The sequence below is a fragment of the Gallus gallus genome, chromosome Z (genome assembly GCF_016699485.2).
Source record: "Gallus gallus isolate bGalGal1 chromosome Z, bGalGal1.mat.broiler.GRCg7b, whole genome shotgun sequence".
NCBI classification, from domain to species: Eukaryota; Metazoa; Chordata; class Aves; order Galliformes; family Phasianidae; genus Gallus; species Gallus gallus.
In genome coordinates this window covers 17,182,704-17,207,335 of record NC_052572.1, presented here as the reverse complement: position 1 = coordinate 17,207,335, position 24,632 = coordinate 17,182,704, and the positions used below count along the sequence as shown (strand labels likewise).

Here is a 24,632-nt window from a genome sequence, read left to right as displayed (position 1 = left end):
GATGTTCAGCATCAAAACTTTCAATAAGGATCCCGTAGACTAGGCCCTCTCTCTCCTCAGTAACTAGATATCAGGTGAAAACAGTTGTATTTTAATCCATATTTTCCCATAATATGTTTATAAATTATGTTCAATTATTCATTATGAAGTGAGACTTTTTAATTAAAATCATGCTAGATTTATCCACCTTGTGAATACTGACTGCTTTCTTTTAGTTGATGTCTATTTCCAATTTAGAAACCCCAAAGAAACAAAATATAAAACTACCCCATTTTTGAGGCATTCACAGCATTGAACATACACAATTCTGTTAATATAGAGGAGGGGAGAGACATTTTTCATGATAGATCTGTTTGCTGTTTCACAAGAGACTGCTGAAGCACTTAAAAATTCCACTGCATGTCTGTCAATGGCAGTAGTGGAACCATGAAGGTGCCTCAGCTGGAGTATTGATATGATAAAGTGCTATTTGTAATGCAAAAACAAAAAACAAAAAACCTATGGAATCATAGGACCAACCTTAATGATTCTATGAATGTATTTCTTTTTTTTTTTTCCTTGTAATACAGACAGCACTCAACTCACGTTGATACTCCAGCTGAGACACTTCTGTCACTTGTCAGCTTTTCAGCTGTTTATCGATCCCTTCCCTTCCCCCTTTCTTTTTTTTTTTAATTTAATATAATGTTGCTGATCATCCCAAACATTATTGGCATGGAATATCTATACTGCAACAGACACAGTGTACCACATAAACTGACAACTTTGAGCAACAGATTTTATTGCCATTTCTTTTATTTAATGCAGATTACATGAAGAGTTGGCATGCAGAGGCTTCAAATAAATGAAAGTTAGAAATTACACTTTGATTTGATTTGACACTGAGTCAGAAATGCTCATCCATGTAAAGCTCACTTTGAATGCGCAACACAAGGAAGCTGAAAGCTTGAGTCACAAATGGACCCCTTAGCTCTGCAAACTGCAAAAGCTATTCTACCAGAGGGCTGTGTTCTGGCTCTGTTAAAATCATGTCTGTCCTGAAAATGGATATATGCAATTTCATCTAAAAGAACTTCAAGATACTAAAAATCAGTGTGGGAATAACTTCATGGGAATATCATGGGAGTATCGTGAACCTATTTTCAAAAGCATATTTCAAAGCTAGATTTTGTTGCACAATCACAAAGTAGGAAATAGTTTGGTCAAAACCCGGTCAGTAAGTCTCCACCTATGGTTTTCCTTATCCACTTCAGGTATTTGTCTGTGATTCGAGTGTAGACACCAGGACCACCAGGATCACCACACGGTGACTTCCCAAAAGAAGTGATGCCTTTCATCACATTATTGCATATTAAAGGTCCACCTGAATCCCCCTGGAAAAAAAAGGAGAAAAACTGTCATTCAGATTTACAAGAACTACAAAATCTGTCCCTTACTTAAAACTTACTCTAGCTCCATGGTAGAAATAAATATGTAGACAATGCTTTTTTCCCCTCTTCCTTCCTACCAACCCCTCCTCCAGAAGTTTATCATTAACAAAAAATAATAATTAAAAAAAGACTTCAGTGTGACCTTTTGCTTGTGAGTTATGCAAAATGAATCTAGATCAGTGCTAAGATACATCCAGTATTTTTGCAAGTGAAAATCCAGATTTATTTTATTTTAAGGATTAGAAGAAGCAGCCCTGGTAAATTCATTCTTTTGTGGTATTATTCCTTCTGGAACTGTAGGTAGGAATATACCATGTGTGTAAGAACTACTACTTTACGTTGTATTTTTAACATAGTCAGTGTGGATAATGCCAATAAATATACTTACTCGACATGAGTCCTTGTCTCCTCTCTTAGATCCTGCACATATCATATTATCTGTTATACGAGGTTCCTTTCTGTAATGTTTCTTGTCATTGCAGATTCTTCTACTGATGACAGTGACATTAACTTCTCTCAGGGTATCAGACATTTTATTCCCACGTTTCGAGATTTGTCCCCATCCTGCTACGCTACAAATTGTTCCTTGTTTGAGATCATCCCCAGAGGTAGGCAGGGGAATGACTTTCACAGCGCTATTAATTTTTGCTCTTTTCTTAAGCTGTAGAAGATAAGAAAAATAATTTTTATGTCAGAGAGTCTGACAGAGATCTCTGCATGTCAATCATTGGATCTTTTCCATTGTGGAAATGAGGGATTACTGTAAACCTTTTTTGAGATTTGTGTTTGTGATGGAATTTATGTCATCAGTGTGATAATGTAGGAATAAGGAAAATGAGTATCCACTTTCCAATGAAAATCCACTCAACTGCTGAAATATTTGCTCCAAAAAGACCCTGTTTCTCTTCTGTGGCACCCACAACCATTGAGAGATATCTATACACAGGGAATCTAAGCCTTTTTTTCCTAGGACAAAAAAGCAGCAATAAATGATGCTGGCAAAAATGAGAATCAGAGAAGTTATAAATTCTTACTGGAACTATCTTTCAGTTAGAACATTATGTTTTTTACCCCAATTGTTTTTACATCTGAAATGTGCTGCTTTCTATGAATATTTAGTATTTCACTGAAAAGCCAGAAAAGCTTGGCCAAGCTGCAGAGTTCTTCTACTGCTAATACTAGCATATATCACAGGAATTGTTGAAACCTCGGTCCGCAGTGCATCCCCAATTTCTCAGTCAGCTGGATTTGCAGACCAGTATACATCACCCAAGAAACAATGTTCTCAACTCCCATCTCTCTTCCTCACGAAAATGAAAAATCTAGTGCATCACAGGAGATGTGTATTCCTTTAGTGGTGTGTAAATAAATCTATACCTTCAACAGCATAATGTCATGTTCCTTTCTTTCGGGACAGTAGTCTGGGTAGCGAATTTCTTCTGCAATCTCAATAACCTGTTCTTCTTCTTCTCTTTTTGTCCGTGAATGGGCTCCAAGAATAACTCTGCCTCCCTTCCTGAGAAGAAAGATAACATGGTTAATGGGATTCACCTGCTATAAGTCTGTAATTCCTTGATGTGGTAGTGCTGTAAGTCTCTTCCTTCAGGCCTGTAAAGCAAGGGTAATTTAGAAGAATGTAGAAGATTATCCTGTTTTCACAGGTAATTTAGAAAAATTCTGTCAGTGAATCACAATTGATGCTATTATACTTGCAGCCTCCCAGTGACAGACAAGCAGGGTCCTTGACTCAGAAGGTGCCCCCGCTGTTTCCCTTGGGAGCTTGATGTCTGCCACAGCTGGATAGTGAAGCTTGTCTGAGTAGCTGTGCAGGCTGGTCCTCAGTTGCCGCTTACTACAGCAACTAAAACCCCGAGGAAGTGATTGCTGCTGTTCCTTCAGCTATGAAGAGCTGTATGAGTGCTGCCTGAACAATATTAAATTAATTATGTAATGTACTTTTTCCTTAAATGAGATCTCATTCAGGATCACTGTTCACAATATGTTGATTCCACAGCTTTTGGACCTTGTGCTTTCTTTGTAGTAGATTCCAGCTCTCTCTGTTTGGCTGGTGGCAGGATAAATGGTTACAAGTCTCTGATATACACAGTCCAGCCATTCACTGGCCCTGAGCAGGCTGTTCACAGAGCCTGTGTGAGGTCTGGCTCAGCAGCAGCTCCAGTCCTCCCAGCAAAGGCAGTGGGTGGGATGTGAGATTCAAACCTCACATCTTGCCTGGCAGGGGGAGTGTGCAAGGCCAAACAGCCATCCATGTCTTGAGTCAGACCGGAAGAAGCTAACATACCTAGTAAAGCAGCGGTCTCTAAATCTCTCCTGTCATCAGGGGGATTTTTTGTTCCTTTATAATCACGTGCTGTCTCTTTCTGTAATGAACTTTGTGTCTTTTACAGAATAAAATGACAAGAACTTGTTTCTGTTTTCTAAGCAGCTGTCTAGACTGGCCGGTCCTCTGGCCAAGTGTACTGTTTGATGGAACAGGAATAGGTTTTTCCCCCCAAATTCACAATTTCGGCATTGTTATTCTGTGCTTTCCTGTGACTAGTGACTTGTAAACTATCTCATGAGAAACACTGAAGATCAGTGTACCTTCTTATATTATTTTTTTCTCACCAAAACATGGTTGTCAATGTAAGTTTAAAAACTTGATAATGCTAAATGCTCTAGACTACCAGGGACATGAACTTTTCTTCTTGAAGAGGGAAACAATAATCTCAGAATCAGAGAAACAACTTACAGATTGCAATGAGCAGCTGTTAACACCCAGCTTGGCTTGATCAAAGCTCCTCCACAAAATTCTTTTCCTTTGAGCATGGCCATAAATGGTCTTGAGTGTGGTGCTACTTCATGTCCTCCAATGATATCCACGCACAAATCTGAAAATAAAAGTAGGCCATAACACACACAGCTTGGCTGCAAAGCACTGTGAACTCTTAGAAAAGTACATTTAACATAATTATGAAGAGTACAGACACACAGGAATGTATATGTTGCTATGCAGGTCTTTGGGATAGGCTTTAAAAAGTGCTCAGCAGTACTACTTACGTGTCTTTCAGTGGGATTAAAATAAGGTTAGTGGCATGAATATTGAGGAAAAAACCAAACAACCTAAGTGTTACTGATCTTGTACAAGTTTATTTTCCTAAAGTTCTCTGCTATGGTTAATTTCTCAGCTTTCATTATAAGAAACCCAGACTTGCCACTAGATAAATGTTGTACAGTGTCTGTCTTGGCAACTGGGCTACATAGCATAAGTCCCTATGCTTTTCAAGAGAACAGAGAATCAAGAGAATCATATATGTATATGCCCGTAAAGTGATTGATTAAAAACAGCTATATTAATTTCTCTGAACTCTTCCAAACAGTTTGTCCTCTGTGCAGTTTTAATTACTACTATCCATTCAGCAATGATGTTGTTTGTATGAAAGTTCAAAGACATACAGAGAGAGAAGAAGATATAACAATTTTAACTCTAATAGTAATTGCAGCTACTTCCTTTATGCTAATACATTCTGCTTAAATGGAACTCTGTGTGTCAGTGTTTACCTTCAAAAGGATCAAACTATGCACTTACCTCCAGGAAGTATCAGGAGAACGATGGCAGCAGAGGTGGACAGAGTGAAAAAAACACCCATGGTGTCTGCCTGGTGTCCTCCCGTATTCACTCTGATATATATCTAAACAAAAAGGAAGTGGGTTTTATTTTTCCTCTTAAGGACATTTGACATCTGTAACTGTGAAAAAAAGTAAGACCTTCCTGAATATATAGCTCACAGCAGAAGTGTGAATGAGAAAGCACATCATCTGTTGTGGTGCCAAGACAACAGCCCCCCTTCATGTTCTCTCTGCAGCATTATCAGTGAGCTAGTATGAGTGCTAAAGTGAAACCTTGCAAGGTGCAACCTGTCCACTCACACAGTGGAACTCATCTTACATAAATATAAGTTTGACTTTGTGGCTCACTTGAAGATCTTTAGCTCCATTCTACACACCTGAGGGCAATCTGCCTAACCTTGAGTACCTGGAGTATAAAGACCTCACATGTGTCTGATAACCAAAGGGAGACCATACCATCCTGTCCCAGATCACATGCCTTAGTGTCTGCAGTTTAATCTCAAATGCTAATAGCTGAAGTCTACCTGGTCGGTATATTCAAGGGATTCTACAGAGATATTCAGCAGATCAGTTGCTAGGGATCTGTTTACTTGAGCTGAATTACTCTGGAAGCTCTGCTAACTTCATTATTTTGATCTCCACTGGCTGAAATAGGAGTAAACGTGCCTGTCCCACAGGTAGGCATGTGAGTGAGACACCTGCGTGTGCCTTTTTTGTGGAGCTGGTTCCAACCTCTGAAATGAGGAGAGAGGAATCCCAGCCCACTTCCCATTAGAAAGTCATCTCTACTATTCAGGAATACCTCATGGCCAAGGAATCTGATATTTGCTCCTTTCAGCATCTGATCTTTTCTAACTACCTTTACACTGGATGAGCTTCTGTGCAATGTGGTTTAGTGGTCTAGAGCAGAGTGTTTAATGCCATTTAAAGTGTTTTAAGCAGTCTTATGTCTATCTGACCTTTAGCTGCTGGCACATAAGGCCATGCTTCTCCTGTAGATGCTATGTCATTTCTCCCAGCCCTGTGCATGTGACAAGGAAACACATGATATCTCAAGTCACAGAATCATAGAATCATACAATCACAGGATTGGAAAGGACCTACAAGATCATCTAGTCCAACCGTCCTCCCATTACCATTGCTACCACAAGCCACTAAACCATATCTCGTAGCTCCTCATCCAGACACTTCTTGAACACTGCCAGGGACAGCGACACCACCACCTCCCTGGGCAGGCCATTCCAGTGCCTGGCCACTCTCTGAGAGAAAAAGTTTTTCCATATGTCGAACCTAAATCTCCTCTGCTACAACTTGTGGCCATTTCCTCGGGTCCTGTTTGTTGCCTGGGAGAAGAGGCCAAACCCGTCCTCATCACAACCTTCCTTCAGGAAGTTGTAGAGTGCAATGAGGTCTCCTCTGAGTCTCCTCTTCTCCAGACTCCAGAACAATCCCACCTCCCTCAGCTGTTCCTCATAAGACTTGTGCTCCAGACCCCTCACCAGTTTTGTTGCCCTTCTCTGGACACATTCCAGGACCTCAATGTCTTTCCTGTAGTGAGGGGCCCAAAATTGAACGTAATACTCGCGGTACAGCCTGACCAGTACTGAGTACAGGGGGATGATTACCTCCCTGCTCCATCTGGCCGCACTATTTCTTAGGCATTGGCCCTCTTGGCCACCTGGGCACACTGTTGGCTCAGCCAAGCCGAGCATCAACCAACACCTCCAGTTCCTTTTCCTCTCCACAGTCATCCAGCCATTCAGCCCCAAGCCTATAGCACTGCATGGGGTTATTGTGGCAAAGTGCAGCACCCGGCACTTGGCCTTGTTGAACCTCATTGTGTTCACCTCAGCCCAGCAATCTAGCTTACCTAGATCCCTCTGAAGGTCCTCCCTACCCTCAGGCGGATTGACACTACCTCCCAACTTGGTGTCATCTGCAAACTTACTGAGGGTACACTCAATCCGCTCATCTAGGTCATCAATAAAGATATTAAACAAGTTGGGCCCCAGTACCAACCGCTGGGGGACACCACGTGTAATGGGTTGCCAGCTGGACTTAACTCCATTAACTACTACCCACTGGGCACGGCCCTCTAGCCAGTTCTTTACCCAAAGAAGGATATACCTGTCCAGGCCACGGGCAGCCAGTTTCCCCAGGAGAATACTGTGAGAGACTGTGTCAAAGGCTTTGCTGAAGTCTAGGTAGACTACATCGACAGCCTTTCCCTTGTCTGCCAGTCTGGTCACCCAGTCATAGAAGGAGATGAGGTTGGTCAAGCACAACCTGACTTTCAGGAGACTGTGCTGGCTGATGTCACGGAATGTCTATTTTCAGGCACCAGAACTGAGTTCTGAAAACAAATGTTATTGGAGTCTTGTAAGGGCCCAGTTCTTCGTATCCTTGCTTTCCAAATATATACCCAGATATAGCAGTATCTTCCTTTCATCAATATTAAACTGGAATCTCAGATATTCTGTTAGCTGACTGTATTCATCAAAGAGCCACTGTCACACAGCCTGGTAGATTTCTTGATGACTTTAGCTTCATTGCAGTCAGTCTGCAGGAAGCTTTTCTGTGCTGGCTGTGTCATATCTTTGAGCTCAGTTGGCTTAGCCTGATGTGTTTTTTACCCATATATGACCAAACAGCTGACTCATATTTACCATTGTCCTCCCATCTGTGCAGAGGGTAGTTATTGGTGATTTCTCTGAAGAAGGTAGAAGTGGAGCTTTTTTTTAGAGATGGCAGGGCTCTTTGAGATTGCTATAGTGCATTGGAGACATAATTACCTATGTGACATGGCAACAGATCCATGCTCTGCAAACCATACCAAGCTTTTAGTTTCCTTTCAGTTTTCTCCTAACTACCTGCACATATATCCGCAGTAACTATCAGCACTGTTAACATCCTTTTTTCAGTGGTGTCCTGCACACAATATTAACAAGTGACATACCTACCATTGTTTCAATTACCATTTGTAAATAGATGTCAAGGGCAAACCTTATAGTATTTTAATAGGAAGTCTTACCAGACCTTCTACAAGTCAGATCTGCTTAAACTCATGCAATTGCAGTGATTCACCCTTATATATTCCTATATGAGGTATGATATCTAGAAAAGAAGAGGTTTGAAAAGTATCATCTTATGTTTACCTGATCTATTTACAAGAGAAAACTATTTGGAAAACACAGAATACCAAGTGTTCTCAGATATTTCCAGACTACTCTATGCCTACTATTTGAAAAAAAAATCTTCTGTATTCTGTTTTTTTATCTTTCAGTCTATAAACAAACTCTTATGTATTTCTAAAGTTATTTTTATGTAACTTCTTAGTTATTTGCTTAACAGTGCCTTGAAAAAAATTCTATGTATGTAATCCTAAGAGACTCTGTTTACATTGATGGTTAGAGTTAAGAATATGCTACCTAGACTTCTGTTTGATAACAACTGACTGCTTTCTTCACAAGCTCTTACTCCTAGTGTTGACTACACAGTTATTAAAGATTGACACGCAGATAATCAGTTTCTAGTTTCATACTCAAATACTACTCTTCAGGTTTTAACTCATTAAATAAGGCTGAAAAATTGGATTTTTTTCTAGGGCAAGCAACAAGTTGGCTGGGCTTCTTTGGCTATGGCAATTAGTTAATTTATGGTCAAGTTTAGATTATATTGGTGTTCTATGTATAAAGGGAAGAAACCTCAGAGCAAAAATTCCTTCTCCATAGAGTGCATCATCAATTTTTTTATTACCTCCTCTGCTGCATAAGCAATTGCATATCTAGAGGTCTGAAAAATGTAACAAAAAAATGTTCTGCTCTTTCCCCCACCTTGCCCACAAGACATAGTCACTCCCTTAGCAGAAACCACAGCACAAGATAAAGAACAAATCAAAAACAAATTTCTAGCCCTTGCCTCTGAGGAAGTTTCCCATGGGCATTAAGCATGGGTCAATGGGTTGCTCTGTTCTGACTGTGTAAAACACTTCTCTGACTTTTATCTCGCACTGTGTTTCCCCAGTAACTATGCTCAGTTTTCATTCATGCTGCTTTTTGTGTTGCTTTGGATGAACGTCACATACAATTTTAGGGGAGCGTTTCAGGATGCCAATTTAGACTTCAGCTCTACACCTTACAGAACCTCCAGGTGCCCGAACTGAGGAGGCACGGTAGGGAAGTGAGGGCAGGAGAGTGGTGCAGAGCAGGTAGCCACCAGGAGCCCAGCATCTTCTCTGACTGTCCCTGTGCTGCTCCAGACCCAGCCCACCCCAGTGTGTTTTACTGGCCACATCTTTTGCCAAATTTTGCCAAATTTTTGAAGACTTGCTGGGAAAGGCACAGGACAGTCTGGGACAGTCTTGGGACTGTGGTAGAGACAGCAGTATCCCAGTGCAAAGAAGATGAAGACATCAGGGCAGCTCTGTGGCATTCCCACCCAGTCCTGTCTCACCTGCCCATCCTGTCTGCAGCTCTTTCAGTCTTAGTTTGGTGGGATGTTCCTCAGGAGCTGACTCCTCAACCTCCCTCACCTACACTCTAAATTGCTTGGGAAATTCTGGAGTGGGAACTGGCATGTAGAAAGTCTCCTTGGGCCATGATGTGGTGGAAGATTGTTTCTCTTGTGCCTAGTACAGGTTGGCAAATGCTGAGAGGTGACAGACATGGATATGAATCAGATATACCCAGAAGAATATCTAATTTCAACTCACATGGACCACACTAAGCTCTTCTTGAAGCACAGATAACAACACGTTTTATTATACTGGCTCACTGGTTAAAGCACTTCCCTAGGAATTGGAAGACTTCCTTCATGCTTCAAAACCAGCCAGCCTCAGAAACAGCTTCCTTTGTTTTTCTGGGATTGTTCCTTTGTGGAAAGAAAATGAGGGGATCTAAATTTTCTCCTGCCCTTCTTTGTATTTCTGGAGGATGTCAGCATGAGTGTCACTCTAAACAGCTCCATCCTTCCAGTGGGCATATATCCAGAGTTTTTTTCTTGGTCTTCACTCATACCTGAAGGGAGCAACACCAAACCTCTTTGCTGTGTGCCCAAGCTCCAGCTGATCAGTTGCTCAGGACACAAAGCTCTGCACAAGGTAGCCACCATCTACTGCTGTCTCCCCCAGCAAACTTGTTAATTTATGCAGTAAATTCTGAGAGAAGGTAGTATGGGCTACTGTTATTCTTAGCCAGTTGGTGCAGTCAGTCCTGCTCTGGCATTGGGTCCTGGCAAGATGGGGTCCTGCATGTGGGGATAAGCGTTGAACTAAGAGAGTAAGATATGATTAAGCTAACAGGAAGAAGTTGGAATTTTTTATCGTACCTTGACTGGGATGATCTACTGAACTGCCTAGTATTGTCTGTGGCAGCTGGAATCTCAGATCATGGAAATGGAAGTTAGTTTAGTCTAGGAAATCTAACATTTGCTTTGTAGTGTTTAGCCATACATTATGTACTGATCTTAATACTCACTGTGCTACCCATTCTCAATTTTATTCAGCCTGACATTATTTCCTGCCCTTAACACCCTTTTCTACTCTGGATGCCTGTTTCACTTTCCTCTCTGATTCCACTGTCATCTTTTCTGCCTCAGCTGTGTGCAAAAATAAAGGCTTATTTTTGTCTATTTGCTGTGTGATATCACAGAAAAATTAGCAGCATAGTAGAGCTCGTTCATTTAGGGAGTCCTCAATCAACGTCACTTTTACAAAGTTGTGTGTACATGGCAGAATACACCAGGTATTATGCTGTAGAAATATATGAGTCTTCTCCTGCTTGATCACAGCATGAAGCTGCTATCAGTCACCTAGTGTCAGGGCAAAGCCATAAAAACTTGTAAGTAATCATGTCTTAAGGACCTTGCAGGCAAAAGAAATTACTTGCAGGGGTAACCTCCAGTGTGTGAATAATCTCAGGATTATCTTGAGGATGGATTGTGATTTTGGGGTACCTAGAGCTGGCCCTTTTGTAAGATAATTAAAGTGATTTGTTTTCTCTTAAATGAGCTTGGGAAGAGTTTTCTGAAAAAAAAAAAAGTGTTACATAGTGTTGCATTGTGTAATGCTTTCAAATTTTGTAGTAAGATTCTGTGCTGTGTCTCAATTCTATAATCTCATTCAAAAATTGGCAGAGCTGCTATTTTCTCTCGAGTAAGAGCTGGATAAGTTGGGTTGGTTACATTTCTGACTCTTTCTAATCGTGCTTAAGATGATAGCAGGTTTTTTTTATGTGGTGATGCGCTGTTTCTTGTAGTGGTTTACCAGCACGATACGCAAAGAGTGAGCACAGACACAAGGGTGAGCAGTAAAAAACGTCTATCTCACCACTGTCTCTTTCAATCTTTTATTTGGTGACTCTTGATTAAGTATTTTATTTGCATTTGACTCCTGCTCACTGTAGAAGTTTGTACATCTGAACCCTGCTCCCACAAAAGTAATTGCTAGGAAAAAAACTGCAGTGCCCTCAGTATGTATAGCTGGTGTTATGTATTAGGTGTCCAATGCTAGCAGCTCCAGATTCCTGCCAGTTCTCAGTGAAGCCTTTTCAGGTGTCTCTTCTATTTGTTGTCTCATTCATTCATTTGTGCTTCTTTAAAGAGTTGTTGAGTTCTTTGATGTAGTTAGGTTTTATTATGCATTTATCATATATAATGTTCTTAGCACTTGTTTTCTAGTATAAGACCTGCGTGCCGGTCTGCTGAAGTTCCTGTGAGATGTGAACTGATGAATGCTGTGGACTCGGGGACAGGCAGGTTTTAAAGAAATCTGAAGAAAGAACCTAAAGAAGCAGAGCAGAGCTGCAGTTAATATAATATTATTGAGGATGTAAAGGGAAACTTCAAGAGGAGGAGTTTCTCATCAAACCTCTTAACCACTGTATCCTGTAGGAAACGTTTACATAGAAAGGTGTTATTTCAGTTTACATCAGTAAGTAGCGACAGCTATGACTAGCCACCTGTTAGCTCTTCTTCTCTCTGTAATTGCTGTTATCCTACCCCTGAGATGTAAGAAGTCCTCTAAGAATAAAAATATCCTAATTCATGCTTCCTCTGGCTAAGAGGTGGGGAAAATAACTGTTGTTCTGTTGCCTTTCAGATGGCTGCAGTGACATTTCTGGAGGACACTGCGTGCGTGCCCATTCCCGACCTTTCATGGCTGCCATCCAGAGAGCGAATACAACTGTGTGTGGAGGGGTTCTTGTGAAAAGGCAGTGGGTTTTGACAGCTGCACATTGTGAGTAAGTACCTTATACTGTGGTGTTCATAGCTCTTCACTGAGGTGGGCCATGATATTCAAGCCTATAAGTAAAGGAAGGTAAATAATGTTTTTTTTAAGGGTTGGTAAAAGCTGGAGTTCTTTCACCAAACATTCTCGGGAACTTTCATTCTGCTTTGAGTTGTTCTGTAAACTGATCTGCTTAGTGTTCTGTTATCTGCATTGGTCAGATCCTGCAGTGCTGGAGGACACTGACTGTGCTGTTCAAAGAAAAGAGCAAACTCATTATCTATGCATTTGAAACAGCAGCGTCTTAGAGACAGGGACATATTGCACAGTGCTTAAACAAGGCTGTGTGCATAGAAGTAGGTCTCAGAACACCCTGAACTGAAGCTGAATTAGATGGAAACACCCTTCCCTTTCAGTTTAAGTGTCCTTTCTGGGCCCATAAAAACTCAGATGCTTGCAAAAAATGCCAGAGCAGCCACTATGACAGGGAGCTGCATCCTTTTGGTGATCCAAACGTGGATTCGAGCACCCCTTCCCCAGCTGAGGCTGGTGCAGATGTTGGACGGCTGGCTCAGAGTGAGGGACATCTAGTGTTCGTGTTAGGAAGTAAAATTGTCATGTTTTGGCTAAATAATGTTATCTAAATCATATTTTGCTCCTCAGATATTTTTTTTCTGCACTCTAAGTAATGGAAAGCAAGATAATCATAAGAAACCTGTGGACATCTGACCTCCTCAAACAGCATGGGCAGTTTGGCCAGCCTTCCATCATTAATCTGAAGTAGGGAACAGGGACTTCTTAGAAAGTAAACTTTCACAGATCTTCACTCGAGTCATGTTTGGTTGTTAAAAAAAAAAAAAAAGAAAAAAGAAATATTCAAACATAGCATGTGTTGTTTTAAACATTTACAAAACAAAATCCTGACCTTCCTCTTTGGAATTAAGTGATGTTCTTGCGGGAGACTTTGACTCTTCAAGGTTCAAGATATCCAGTCAGTTACAGTTGTAAAAATGTATATTTGGAGCTAATCAGTGGGAAGAGTGCTGCTTGTCTCTGGGCTTTCTGATTGGGTGGGTCTAATCACTGATTCGGTTTTGTAACAAAGACATTATTTTGAGCCAACTTTGAGTCTGTATAATTGTGAGGAACTGAAACAACACCTTTTTGGTCTCTTCCTGAGGTGTACAATGGTGCCAGGCTGGATGAGACCCTGGGTAACCTGAGCTGATGCTTGATCTAGTTGGCAACATTGCCCATGACAATGGATTGGAACTAGATGCTCTCTGAGGTTTCTTCCAACCCAAGCCATTCTATGATTAGTCTGTGATTTGTCTATGTATGCAGCAGCAGATTGCTTGGCCTTTCTGCACTGCTGCAGTACTTCCACCGCTGGAGCAAGTTACACTTTAGTGGAATGTACTTGGAAGAGTCCCAGGAAAGGAGTTTTGGGATTCTAATGTAATTTCCACTGTGTGAGCTTGCTTTATAGATAAAAATATTTTTTTTTCAGGCTCCAGCATGGTCTTTGCAGCTATTTCCACGAACAAAAATTCATATACAAATAAATGAATTGTATCTTTCAATGAGGCATGCAACTGGAAAGAAGAAAATAACTCTTTTTGTTTGATGAAGTCTCAATTCTATCTCAAGTTAGTTTTCCTGTGTGTAGTGAGTTTGTATTCTGAAGATGAAGCACAGGAAACCAGCAGTATGTCTTCTGACAGTGTCTTCTTACTGGGTTGCACTAGATCAAGAAGGGCAAAACCAAGAAAGACATATTTGAATAAATATATTTCTGATGATACTCTGAGAGTTTGGGGGAGTTACTCAACTTTCGCTATCTATTGGCAAGACTGACATGAAACCCTCTCTCTCTCTATATATATATACTAATATTATATCCTTGTGCAAGCGGTGCTCCCTAAAAAGTCAGTACGCTTTTTGGTAGCAATTCCAAACTGTGGAGTCCCCTGAAAGACAGTTATCTTATGGTTAATTTACCAAATAACATTTACAGTAAAGATATGTTAGTATGAAGAATGAAGAAATGTTTGTAAAGGAAAACACAAGCCCATGTTAAAATGCCATATTGAACTATATCCTTCCTATTTTTAATCAAGTTGTTGTAAAATGAAATTGTTAATTTTGTGTTACACAACTTCTATTTCTCTTGAGAGATGTTGCTCTTGTTCTAGTAATGACACGTTCTTGCACTTCCTTAAATTATAGATTGGAAGATTTGGATGCTAGTGTTGTTCTTGGAGCCCACCGGGCATTCAAAACTGAAAAGCAACAACAGAGATTTGAGATTATGGACCTATTTCCTCATCCCCAGTTTGACAGTGATTCAAAAGAAAATGATATAATGCTCCTCAAGGTATTGTTAATCACAACTGTATTATTACAGAAGAAATATTGTTAATGGTTGTTTTGGCTATTCTCTGATATTGAAATGTACATTGTTTTGGTAGCTTAACAGTATCCCTGAAAACTCTGCTTTGGTTGTACAGATCTAGATGACATTACAAGATCTCTGGCACATTGAGCAGGGATGACAGTTTAAGCCTATTCTGTTGTAAAACTACATTTAACCACTCACTGCTACTACCCTTCTGAAAGCCCAAAATAGATCATAAAATGGGCATGAAACCTGTTCTTAATTATTTAAGGTGACCACATGAAGCAGAATTATGCAGAATTATTATAAAAATCTAGAATAGTTCAGCTCTAGGAGCACAGGCTGGTCTCATAGTGAAGAAGGCTCAGGATACTGTAGAATGGAAAGATATCCAAGATTGTGTAACCGTCATCTTCTATGCCCTTATGAGGCAGTGATGTACACATTTCCTGTGTACCAGCTCCTGGCTCAGCCTGGTCACATGGGATGGGTATGGGTGTTTTGAACAGGGGGAGGCTTGTGTCTGTGCAGAAAATCTGCAGATGGTCTGGAGAACTGGCTCTGGAGGACTGCCTCCCTGAACAGCAGTTTCAGTGCCAATCCGAAGCACTCAAGAAAGATGAGAGTTGTACACCGTTTTGTCTATGCCTTTAGAAACTTCATGGCTTTTGTACAATGCCTAAGAAATCATGGATGGATTTTTATTCATTTATTCAAGCGATTGCTTTAATGTTATGTTTCTGTTTTTAAGCAACATTGGGTTATTTGATGACAATGGACACTATACTAAAATGGGTCACTAGGAAGTGTTATTTCTCAAGCTGATGGTTACAGCTCTGTTCCAGAATGACAAAGATACCTTAAAATCCTTTGTCTCACTGTGACTCAGCAGCAGGAATAATGTTAGAAGCAGGGTTCACCTCCTGTCACTGCAGTTCTGCTCCCGTAGAGTGCTTAGTGACTTGGGGTAAGCCTTCTATCAGAAATTCCCAACAGCAACAGAGTTAATAATCCATAGGGATTTTTAATTAAACACATAATTCATTACAGTGCCTTTTAAAAAAAGTATAAAGCCAGAATCTTGTAACTGACAGCCATTCAGCAAAACATGTAAGCATCTGTGAAATTAATTTGCGGTGCAGCGATCACGTGTAAAATTGAAAGTAAGCTCAGTTCAGTAACTGGAAGTCCTTACCAAATGCACTGAGTATATGTGTTACTGTTTTGCTATATTTTCATTTGCAGGCCAAAACTGATCCCTGCTGAAGGACGAGTCTGTCAGATAAAGGCCAACAAAACACACATATTTTGGATCATTTAAGCCCTTACTCTCTCAGATTTAAACCTGGCAGTCTGAAGAGTTCAAAACCTATTTTTTCTCCAGTTGAGACCTCTGCTGTCATGTCTAGTTGTTTACAGTCTTTTTTTACATCCGTGTTGCTGAGCATATTGCACAGTGCTTTGGGACTTTTCTGTTTGTCAGTTAAGTCTCATTTCAACATAGCAATTAAGTGCGAGTTGGGTTATTGAACGGATGTAGATCCAACAGCCTGCATAGGTTTTTAATTTTCTACAGTAATTGGTGGAAAATCTAGACTTGAATTCAGTAGCACTGTCATAGATGTGAAACCATCAGGAAAGTACTTCTGGGTTTACAGAAGTGTGATTAAGTTCAGAATCAGTTCCTAAATACTGAAAAGCATTTTATTAGAAAGGAAAGTAGTGGTAGAAAGAGACCATGTAGCCAACTGAATCGAAGATTATGCTTCCCATCCTTTCTACGTGAGAAAGATTTTTATTTTCTTTTTTCAGCTGGATCATATGGCAAATCTGAATAAGTATGTGAACGTTTTGTCCCTTCCTGACACTGGTGAAGATGTCAAACCAGGCACAAAGTGCACAGTGTCCGGCTGGGGAGAAACATCTCCAGGAAAGCTGCCAAAATGTCTTCAGGAAGCAACTGTTGAAATTGTTGATAGAAAAAGCTGTGAGAGAAAATATAAAAAAACCTCAAAACGGTTGAATGTAACCAGAAACATGTTGTGTGCTGGAGGGAGAAAGAGGTTTTCAAAGAGAGATGCTTGCAAGGTAAGAAGCAGTTAAAAAGACAAGGCGTTGTGCTTGTGACTACCCTACACTTTTCACTAGGAACAGCAGTGCTGGAGAATTACCTCAGTTCACTGCAGGCGCATTTCTTCAGCTAAGCTGCTCTCCTCAGGGTTTGTTTGTAACTAACGGAGAGAAAGAAGAACTTTCAGAGTCTGAATTGTCTGATCCTTTCCAAATGTCCATATCTGAACAATACAAAATTAAACACACTTACACGCTGCACGTGGCACTACGTGTTCCTCTGGAGAGAGACAACCGCACTGATCATTCTTTCTGTTTTGCCTTAGGGAGACTCCGGTGGGCCACTCATCTGTGGCGGAAAATACAGTGGGATTGTTTCCTTTGGAGAAAAATGTGGAATGGGAGACAAGCCTGGAGTTTACACGCGACTGACTGAAAAATATATGGACTGGATTAAAAAAACTGTTTCTCTTAACGGAGAGGCCTGAGACAGGCCAGACAGCCCTAATGAATAGAGCGCTGTGCTTCAGAACTGGGCGCTGCCTTGGCGTGCCAACTTTACGAAGTGCCTCCCAGCATTACACCTTTACCAACTTTACTTTTTTTGAGTTAAAAAGTTAAAAATATTCCCTTTTGTACAGATAGTTTTTGCTCATCTTCCGTAGGAAATTGCCTCTTAGATAACTCAATTTGTATTGGATTTCACCCTGATTTTTCGTGTGATTGGAAAGTGCTAGTCATCTTTTCCACTGTGGCTGTGACAGGACAACGTTTTTGAATGTGTTTTCACAGAAAGATTCAGTTTTAGACTGATAGTGAATGAGATGTCTGCTAAATGAGAAAATTTAGTAAAAAAGCTTTAAATGCTCAAGTATTTCATTTTTACATTTTCATAACCAAATGCTTTAACTATTACTAAATATTTCTTTAGCTAGATTAATTTTCAGAACAAAAATATTATGCCAACGAACATTTTTCCAATTAAGCTTCCATAGATAGCATGAAAAAAGTGTAACTGTTCATTATAATGGCTATAATTGTACTTCTCTAATACTGTGCCTGTCTAACATCTAAACAGAGATTTTGTGGTGGATTTCAACAGACTTCTAATAGCAGGTTTACCTTCTGTGTTTCTGAATAAGCTTGTGGTTAGCTTGCTGTCTTCCCATTCTCTTCTGAGCATTCTTGAGTTTCTTTCTTTCCAGTCATTTGGAAGAGACAACCTACAGTGTTTCTGCAGTTCTTTTGTTATCATATTAATCTGTATTGTATACTATGAATTTTGGGGTCATTCAGACATGTGAATAAATAACTCCAGCACATCAGCGTACTGGCCTTTGTAATTGATCAGCAGCCTCTTCACACCCCCACACAACAGTCATATTGGTACTTCATCTCCCAGAGATGATTTTACACACACTAACTGTATCTCATTTACTGGTGGGCAGTAATCCCAGAATGGTTGAGGTTGGAAGGCATCTCTGGAGGCCATCTGATCCAAGCAGGCTGCCCACGTCCATATCATATATTCACAGAAGTGCTGCAGCGTGCAAGCCACAATCCAGCAGTTAATTCCAACTGAGCTATTGTGTATGCAATCTGTAGTGCCTTCACTTCATTTAGAGCATCTCTTCCTCCTTTATGGTTGTGTAGAAGGTGGAAGGGCATTACTGCCAGGCCTCCAGGGTGCTACTAGATCTAACTGCCCCAGGAGCCTGCCCCGTCATGGGGCCCACAACCACAGCCATGGGACCCATGTAGCCAGGCTCATGCACGTGCCTATGTCCTGGCCTGGAATCAGCCCACCCCAGGAGATATCCGTGATATGTACAGCATGACCAACAAACTCCCTGCTGTTTTCAGACAGCCCCAACATGGAGCTTATGGCAAGCCACAACTAGTTCAACCACACCATCCTACAAAAACTAGGACCCTGATCAGCCAGAAACTGGGCAAACTCGGTCATTTCTGGCTAGGATTTTGGTTACCCCATACTTGCTTGTTAGGTCATTAAACTAATCATATGTGGCAAAGCTGTACTAAGCTCCAGTGGAGGGAAATGATACCTCTTAAGTGGCTATGAATGTTGTGCAGAGTGAGTAAATATAACAAGTCAGATGGATTTCTGCCCTGTAAGGTATGTTGTACTGAAGTCTTCAGTACATTTTGATGGCTGCAATTTGGAGATTACTGCCTGTTCTCAGAACAAAACTCTCTAGTTCACACTCATCCACCCTGTGGCTCACATATTGCAAGCAACCCTGCCCAGCTGTCCTGCAGCTGCACCTTGCCCCGCTCCTTCATAGTGGCAGCTCTTCCATGCTGAGCAGCCAGGCACCCATTGCTCACAACGACCAAATATCAGTGTGTGATTGGCACTGTCTGGGCTGAAACCGGGGCATGGGTAGGGCACAGTGCAGAGCCAACTCACGTTATGCCAAATAGTGTTAAGCATTTAGATATACTGACTATACCTGGTATTGTGAACAAAAAATATGCAGTCTTGCTTTCCATTTTGATAAAGGAATTTGAGAACAGGTTTTGCAATTGCTGAAACAATCTATATTTGGTATAGTTCCAACTTCTTTTTCAGTGGACATAAATAATTTTTTACATGGAATGTATGGAGTTACAATCACACATCCAACTAAAAAGTCATGATCTTTATCGTATCTCTTTACCAGACATTCATAAACGCTGTCTTACCAGAGACAAATATCCCTTGCTTCACAATCACGCCTTATTCATGTCATCACTTTTTGGCAGTACGTTCATTTGTGAACTACTGTTTACATTAACTATCTTACATGTTTTATATGTGACCCAAGACAATTCCTCTTCACTCAATGCAACCTAGGCAAATCAAAAGGTTGGACACCCATGCCCTGGCTGTTACTTACATGAATTCTCTATATGTTGCCATATGACGATTAGAGTCTAGGAGTACATGTACACACATGTACACACACGGGTTTTATATGCACACACACTCACATGTGCCCACACGTGTAATATCAGACTTTGTCCTGCTTTCGAAAAAGTGGTTGCTTTTGTAAGACTGATAAATGGCCTGCATGCTTTTGGTTCCATGCAGGTGGATGGATCAGTGACTTGTATTTCTGCGCAACAGGCACAAAGACGAATGTTCACCTCCAGTAGTACTAGCATCCCATATCACAAAACAGTTTGTTCACAAACATCCAACAAGCTCGTTCTCAAAACTGAATGTAACCATGCAAAAGTTTTGTGGGCAGTCAACCCACCCAAGAGAAAAGCAAGGTGATAAACATTTTTCTTGCAGTAATGACTCAGATTCTCGTGTCTGAGTGCTTGCTCACCAGCCCCTCTGGGTCACATGCTGCATGTGCCAGGTAGCACAGAGGGAGTTTTGAAGTGGGGATGCAAAATGCTCAGAAATTCTGCATTTTATTAACAACGGTGAAAACACAGTGGAAGCACGCACAGTTCTGCAACAAAGAGTAGGTGCACATCTAAGAAACATGGAGTAATTTTGACTATACATGTTGACCACTAGTGTCACTGCTGAAACTACTGCTGGCTGGTTCTCAGAAATGTTCTGAGAACAGGAAAGCCACAGAAAGTAGCTCCAAATACATCACAGTTCAGTAATAACAGATATGCATGAAGCCTGACAAAAGTAATCTCACATTCTTAAGAAATTAGGAGGAGCTCATCTTCAGCAGATAGTGGTGCAGTTTACTGTACATTTATTGTTTCCAGCACAATATTTGCAGTTTCATTTTCTTCAGAAGGAGAACTCTCTTTTGTCTCTTTTACGCTGTCACACCCCAACACTAACCTCTAGGTTTTTGTGAGGTGTTCCCTTTCACATTACCCTCCAGTTTCCAAATACTGGTTCCTTGTACAAGATGAGTTCCCTCATAATAGATTTTTTTTTAAAATCTTTATTGGAAATTCTGAGTAGATTAATGGAGTCTTGTACCGGGAATCCTTCTGCCCTAGGACAGGGCTAGACTCCATGCACATTTGCACTTTGCAGCTTGTCTAAGTTTACTCAGTTTTTGCAGAGGTTGCTTTTGCTTTTATATTTGCAACTATTTCTGTTTATATTGAGGTCTTCTAGTTAAGGGTGTTTCATGAGGAGTACATGCTGAGCAGCCTGATGCATTGCTCATAGCCTGTTGCACAGGCACAAGGAGCATCCCTGAAGGCTGACCAGACCATGCTCTGACATGATGTATGGCACTGACATATGCTGTCTGGCAACGTGATGGAGCAAATGATGCTGGCATATGGTTAGCAGCTCTTTATCCAATAGAGGGGGCTGACAACTCATTTTCACATGTTGCACAGGGATGTAGATGCTGGTTATATTCAGTCCTTAGCCAGTTCTGCTGCCTCACCTTTGTACAGGGCAGCAACGACTGATGTTTTGTACTTGTTTTGACTGTACATAAAAGTGCACTGTATGTCTAATGTGGGAATCTTTTTTTTTTTTTTAAACAAACTTCTAATTATCAGTACAGAAGGTGGCATTACCTATTGTCAACAAATGTTGCTTCCTGAAAACATATGTGCTTGGAGCATGGTTTGCCTTCACAGCTCCTTTTTAATGTCTTTGTTTTATCTTCTGGCTACAGAAACACCTGCCTGTCAGCAAGCAGTGTAAGTAACTTTCCTTCTGGGCAACTCAATCTGGCATCAGGAATAAACATTTAGAGAACAAGATTGAAATAAACAAAGCCATTAGATTATCAAGATAACTTTCTTGGATATTTACCAAAAAGAATTAAAGAGGACTCTTTCAAAGTCTAAATATGGCAGTTTACATAGGCTGGCAAATTATAGCAAGGGATGCTAATGTGACTGTGGTATCTTTCAACACTATGTCATAGTTTCCAAAATTCATTCTCATGTCATTAACAGATTGGTAGCTGGTTCAGATACTTCCTACAGTCATTTTAAAAAGTTCTTTTTGGATTTACTAATATGTATGTAGGTTGCTCTGAAAGAAATGCCTTCTATTTACTCCCATGGAAACTACAATAGAGCACAAAACACTATTTTTCAGCATTGTTATGAGCATTAGCTATGCATTTTCACCAGTGATGAACTGGAGCCTGTATGCCACACTAGTAAATATCTACATGGCCATTTGGAACATGGCTTGTCTTTCACATTGTTTTAACCACTGCAGAAACACACCACCCACTGCCTCACTGTGCTCACATCCACTGTTTCGTCTGAATAAATGTTCAGCAAGTGTTGATGAATGTTAATGGGTGCCATTTTTTAAGCATGGAGGAATTCAGTGACAAACCTTTTCTTCATAAGCACTCCCATGTCAGATGTCATTTTGTCAGACTGCCCCTCTGCTGCCATCTGTCACGCAGCAACAACATGGAATGGGATATTTGTGGGAAAGTTCAGCCTCTACTTCCAAACCACCATCTGTCTCTGATGTCATGGGCCAGCATAATAAAATAGGAGGCATTACTTTCAGAGCAGCCCTTGTAATGATCACTGTATAGAAAATTGCAAGAAGGTTAAATTTATCTGGAATTGAATTCAGTTTGGGCCAGGTTATTCAAAACTGTTGAAATCAGCTGTGAAACATGCATTGCAAGTCTGCCACCAATTTAAAAATGTAGTTGAATCTAAAATCTCTACTAAGATGCACATCACTGCCACGACAAAGAGAAAACTATGTGAGAAATATGAGCAATAACACCCTTCTTTTAATAAAAATTAGAACAGGAACTAATAGATGTTAGCAACTTCCACATGAACAGATTAGATTCAATGCGTAAGTAGTTGTGTTTCACAAGTCTCATTTGTAACTACAAATGAGAAAAAATGGTTGTAAAAAGTAAGAAGCCTTGCCCTATTGACACACTCTTACAAAGCCTTTACCTCAATAAAATACCAAGCCTCTTCACAGCCACATAAAAAAATGAGGTAAACAGTAATTAAAACTGAGAAGAAAGCAAATGAAAAAAATAAAGGTTACTTTAATCACTGCTGTCATCAAAAACAACACGTCACGAGTAGTTAGTTAGCTACTTTCATTTACATGAATAAATGACAGATGATTGTTCCACTGGTTATCCCGAAATCATGTAGGGGAGAAGATGTAATTTTTAGGTTTCTTGGACCACCCACATCTCAAACTGTCATTGCCAACGTTTTATCTTTGTACCAGATAAAAGCGAGTGATTAAAAGGAAGGATGACTAGCTTGCATACAAAACACCAAACACCTTCAAATGACAGTGAAATTGCCATCATGCTGACGGTGATGTGGCTTTTACTGGTTAAACTCTGGGGAATGTGCACCTGGTATGAAAAATCATAGCCCTGTTCCTGCTCTTGTCCTGTTCTGGTCTTAGCAGAATTCCAGGTAACAAATGGCCACACAGCACATAATTATTCGTCTACCTGGCCCAGTACTACTTAGTGGTGGCAGTGGGTGGGTTTCAATGAACACAGTTATGTCTGAGTCCTTGATTCAGGCAACAAACAACAACAAAAATCCCTTTCCTCAATGTTAGTTGTAGAGAACAGATGTAATTCTTTTCTACTGCTGTTTTATTAAATGAAAAAGCATTTTTTGTAAATCTGACTAAGCCACAAAAGTCATACCTGAAGGTCCTGCTGTCAAATTCTGGTCAACCTACCCTCATGGGATCCACATGAAAGAATATCTCCTGGGCCACAGCTCTGGGGCTGCTTCCTGTGGTAAACAGCCATCTGTAGCTGGCCTTCCCCTCAGCCCCCTTCACAGCCCCTTGACAGGCAGGATGAGGTCACACACATTCACTCAACAGCCAGACAACTTCTGTGGGCTGACACATGGTAAGCCGACCCTCAACACATGATACAGCATCTAGAACACAACATTTGGGGCTGAGCAGTATTTCTGATTGAGGTATTTCCGATTGTAAACTATTTCAGAAAGCATACAGGCTTAAATAGTCTATTCCACCGGGGCAGGAATCATCTAATACAACCTAGAGTCATTTTTCAATAGTTTGGAAGATAAAATGAATGAAAAGTTGTAGTGGTATGGAGAAGTAATACCTTCAGTCTGTTTGATTCATAATTTGAGAAGTTAGTTGCAGCTTTGAATAACTTAGTCATTTTTTTCCTAGGCATTTGTCTTAAAGGATTAGGCTTCTGGGTTTTTGATGGTATGACTAGAATTTAAAATTAAGTTTCTGATCAAATTATTAAAACTGATATATGAATAAAATGAGAAAAGCAATAAACCCTCTGTGTTTTATTTCATCCTCTCAAGTACATTGATGAGATATAAACTCTCATAAATTGCCAAATTTCTGAGAAGCCCCATTTAAAGTTGCTTTAATCCATTAGCATGTACTTTATCTGTTTGTGAATACTAGTTAAAATAGGCCAATACTAAGATCTTTTCTACATGCAATAATTCATTTCAAGGAGATTTGCAGCTTCGGATTCAAAATATAACTAATCTTGTATAAAAAAAAAGTCATTTTCAGGTCAATCCATACCTTATGCAGTAGCTTAACAGAGTTTAGCTAGGTGTACATTTACAAATGCAAGCCTGCCCGAGGTGAAGCAGGAGGAGAGTTTGCCTGAAAAAGAACACCAGGTCATGTTCTGCACTCGTAACGCTGCATGGTGATAAGAGCATATTTTTCTTGTAGCAATATGTTAGGGGAGCAGAAAGTAATGAGATCTGAGCTATAATAGACCTGGAAGTGATGAGGCTATTCTTCAGTTTGCGGTTTATAGTTCTAAGCTTTCTGTCAGTTTTGTTGTTTAATGGAGCACAAACTTATCACAGACAAAGTGCAGATGTTACTCCTTGTTGCTTTCTGATTAGAGCTTGTACGCAATCATTCCTTTCCTTACTCTGT

The 24,632-nt window shown here is 40.4% G+C and overlaps 2 protein-coding genes across 4 annotated transcripts; one reads left to right on the top strand and one right to left on the bottom strand.

Moving 5' to 3' along the window:
• Positions 1 to 764: 764 nt before the first annotated feature.
• GZMA (granzyme A) lies at positions 765 to 23,501 on the bottom strand. Of its 2 annotated transcripts, XM_046905186.1 has the most exons (6): positions 23,412 to 23,501; positions 5,020 to 5,122; positions 4,183 to 4,321; positions 2,808 to 2,946; positions 1,819 to 2,091; positions 765 to 1,373 (listed from the first exon to the last, which is right to left on the bottom strand). In XM_046905186.1, the coding sequence occupies exons 1-6, from the start codon at positions 23,415 to 23,417 to the stop codon at positions 1,203 to 1,205; spliced, it is 831 nt and encodes a 276-aa protein (XP_046761142.1). In that variant the 5' UTR covers positions 23,418 to 23,501; the 3' UTR covers positions 765 to 1,202. The 2 variants fall into 2 exon arrangements, with proteins under 2 accessions (XP_046761142.1, NP_989788.1); NM_204457.2 differs by lacking the exon at positions 23,412 to 23,501 and having other exon boundaries at positions 5,020 to 5,091.
• GZMK (granzyme K) lies at positions 11,947 to 18,078 on the top strand. 2 transcript variants are annotated; one of them, XM_040656170.2, is made up of 5 exons: positions 11,947 to 11,988; positions 12,157 to 12,298; positions 14,515 to 14,662; positions 16,496 to 16,771; positions 17,080 to 18,078. In XM_040656170.2, the coding sequence occupies exons 2-5, from the start codon at positions 12,213 to 12,215 to the stop codon at positions 17,239 to 17,241; spliced, it is 672 nt and encodes a 223-aa protein (XP_040512104.1). In that variant the 5' UTR covers positions 11,947 to 11,988; positions 12,157 to 12,212; the 3' UTR covers positions 17,242 to 18,078. The 2 variants fall into 2 exon arrangements, with proteins under 2 accessions (XP_040512104.1, XP_423832.4); XM_423832.8 differs by having other exon boundaries at positions 11,985 to 12,065.
• Positions 23,502 to 24,632: the final 1,131 nt, after the last annotated feature.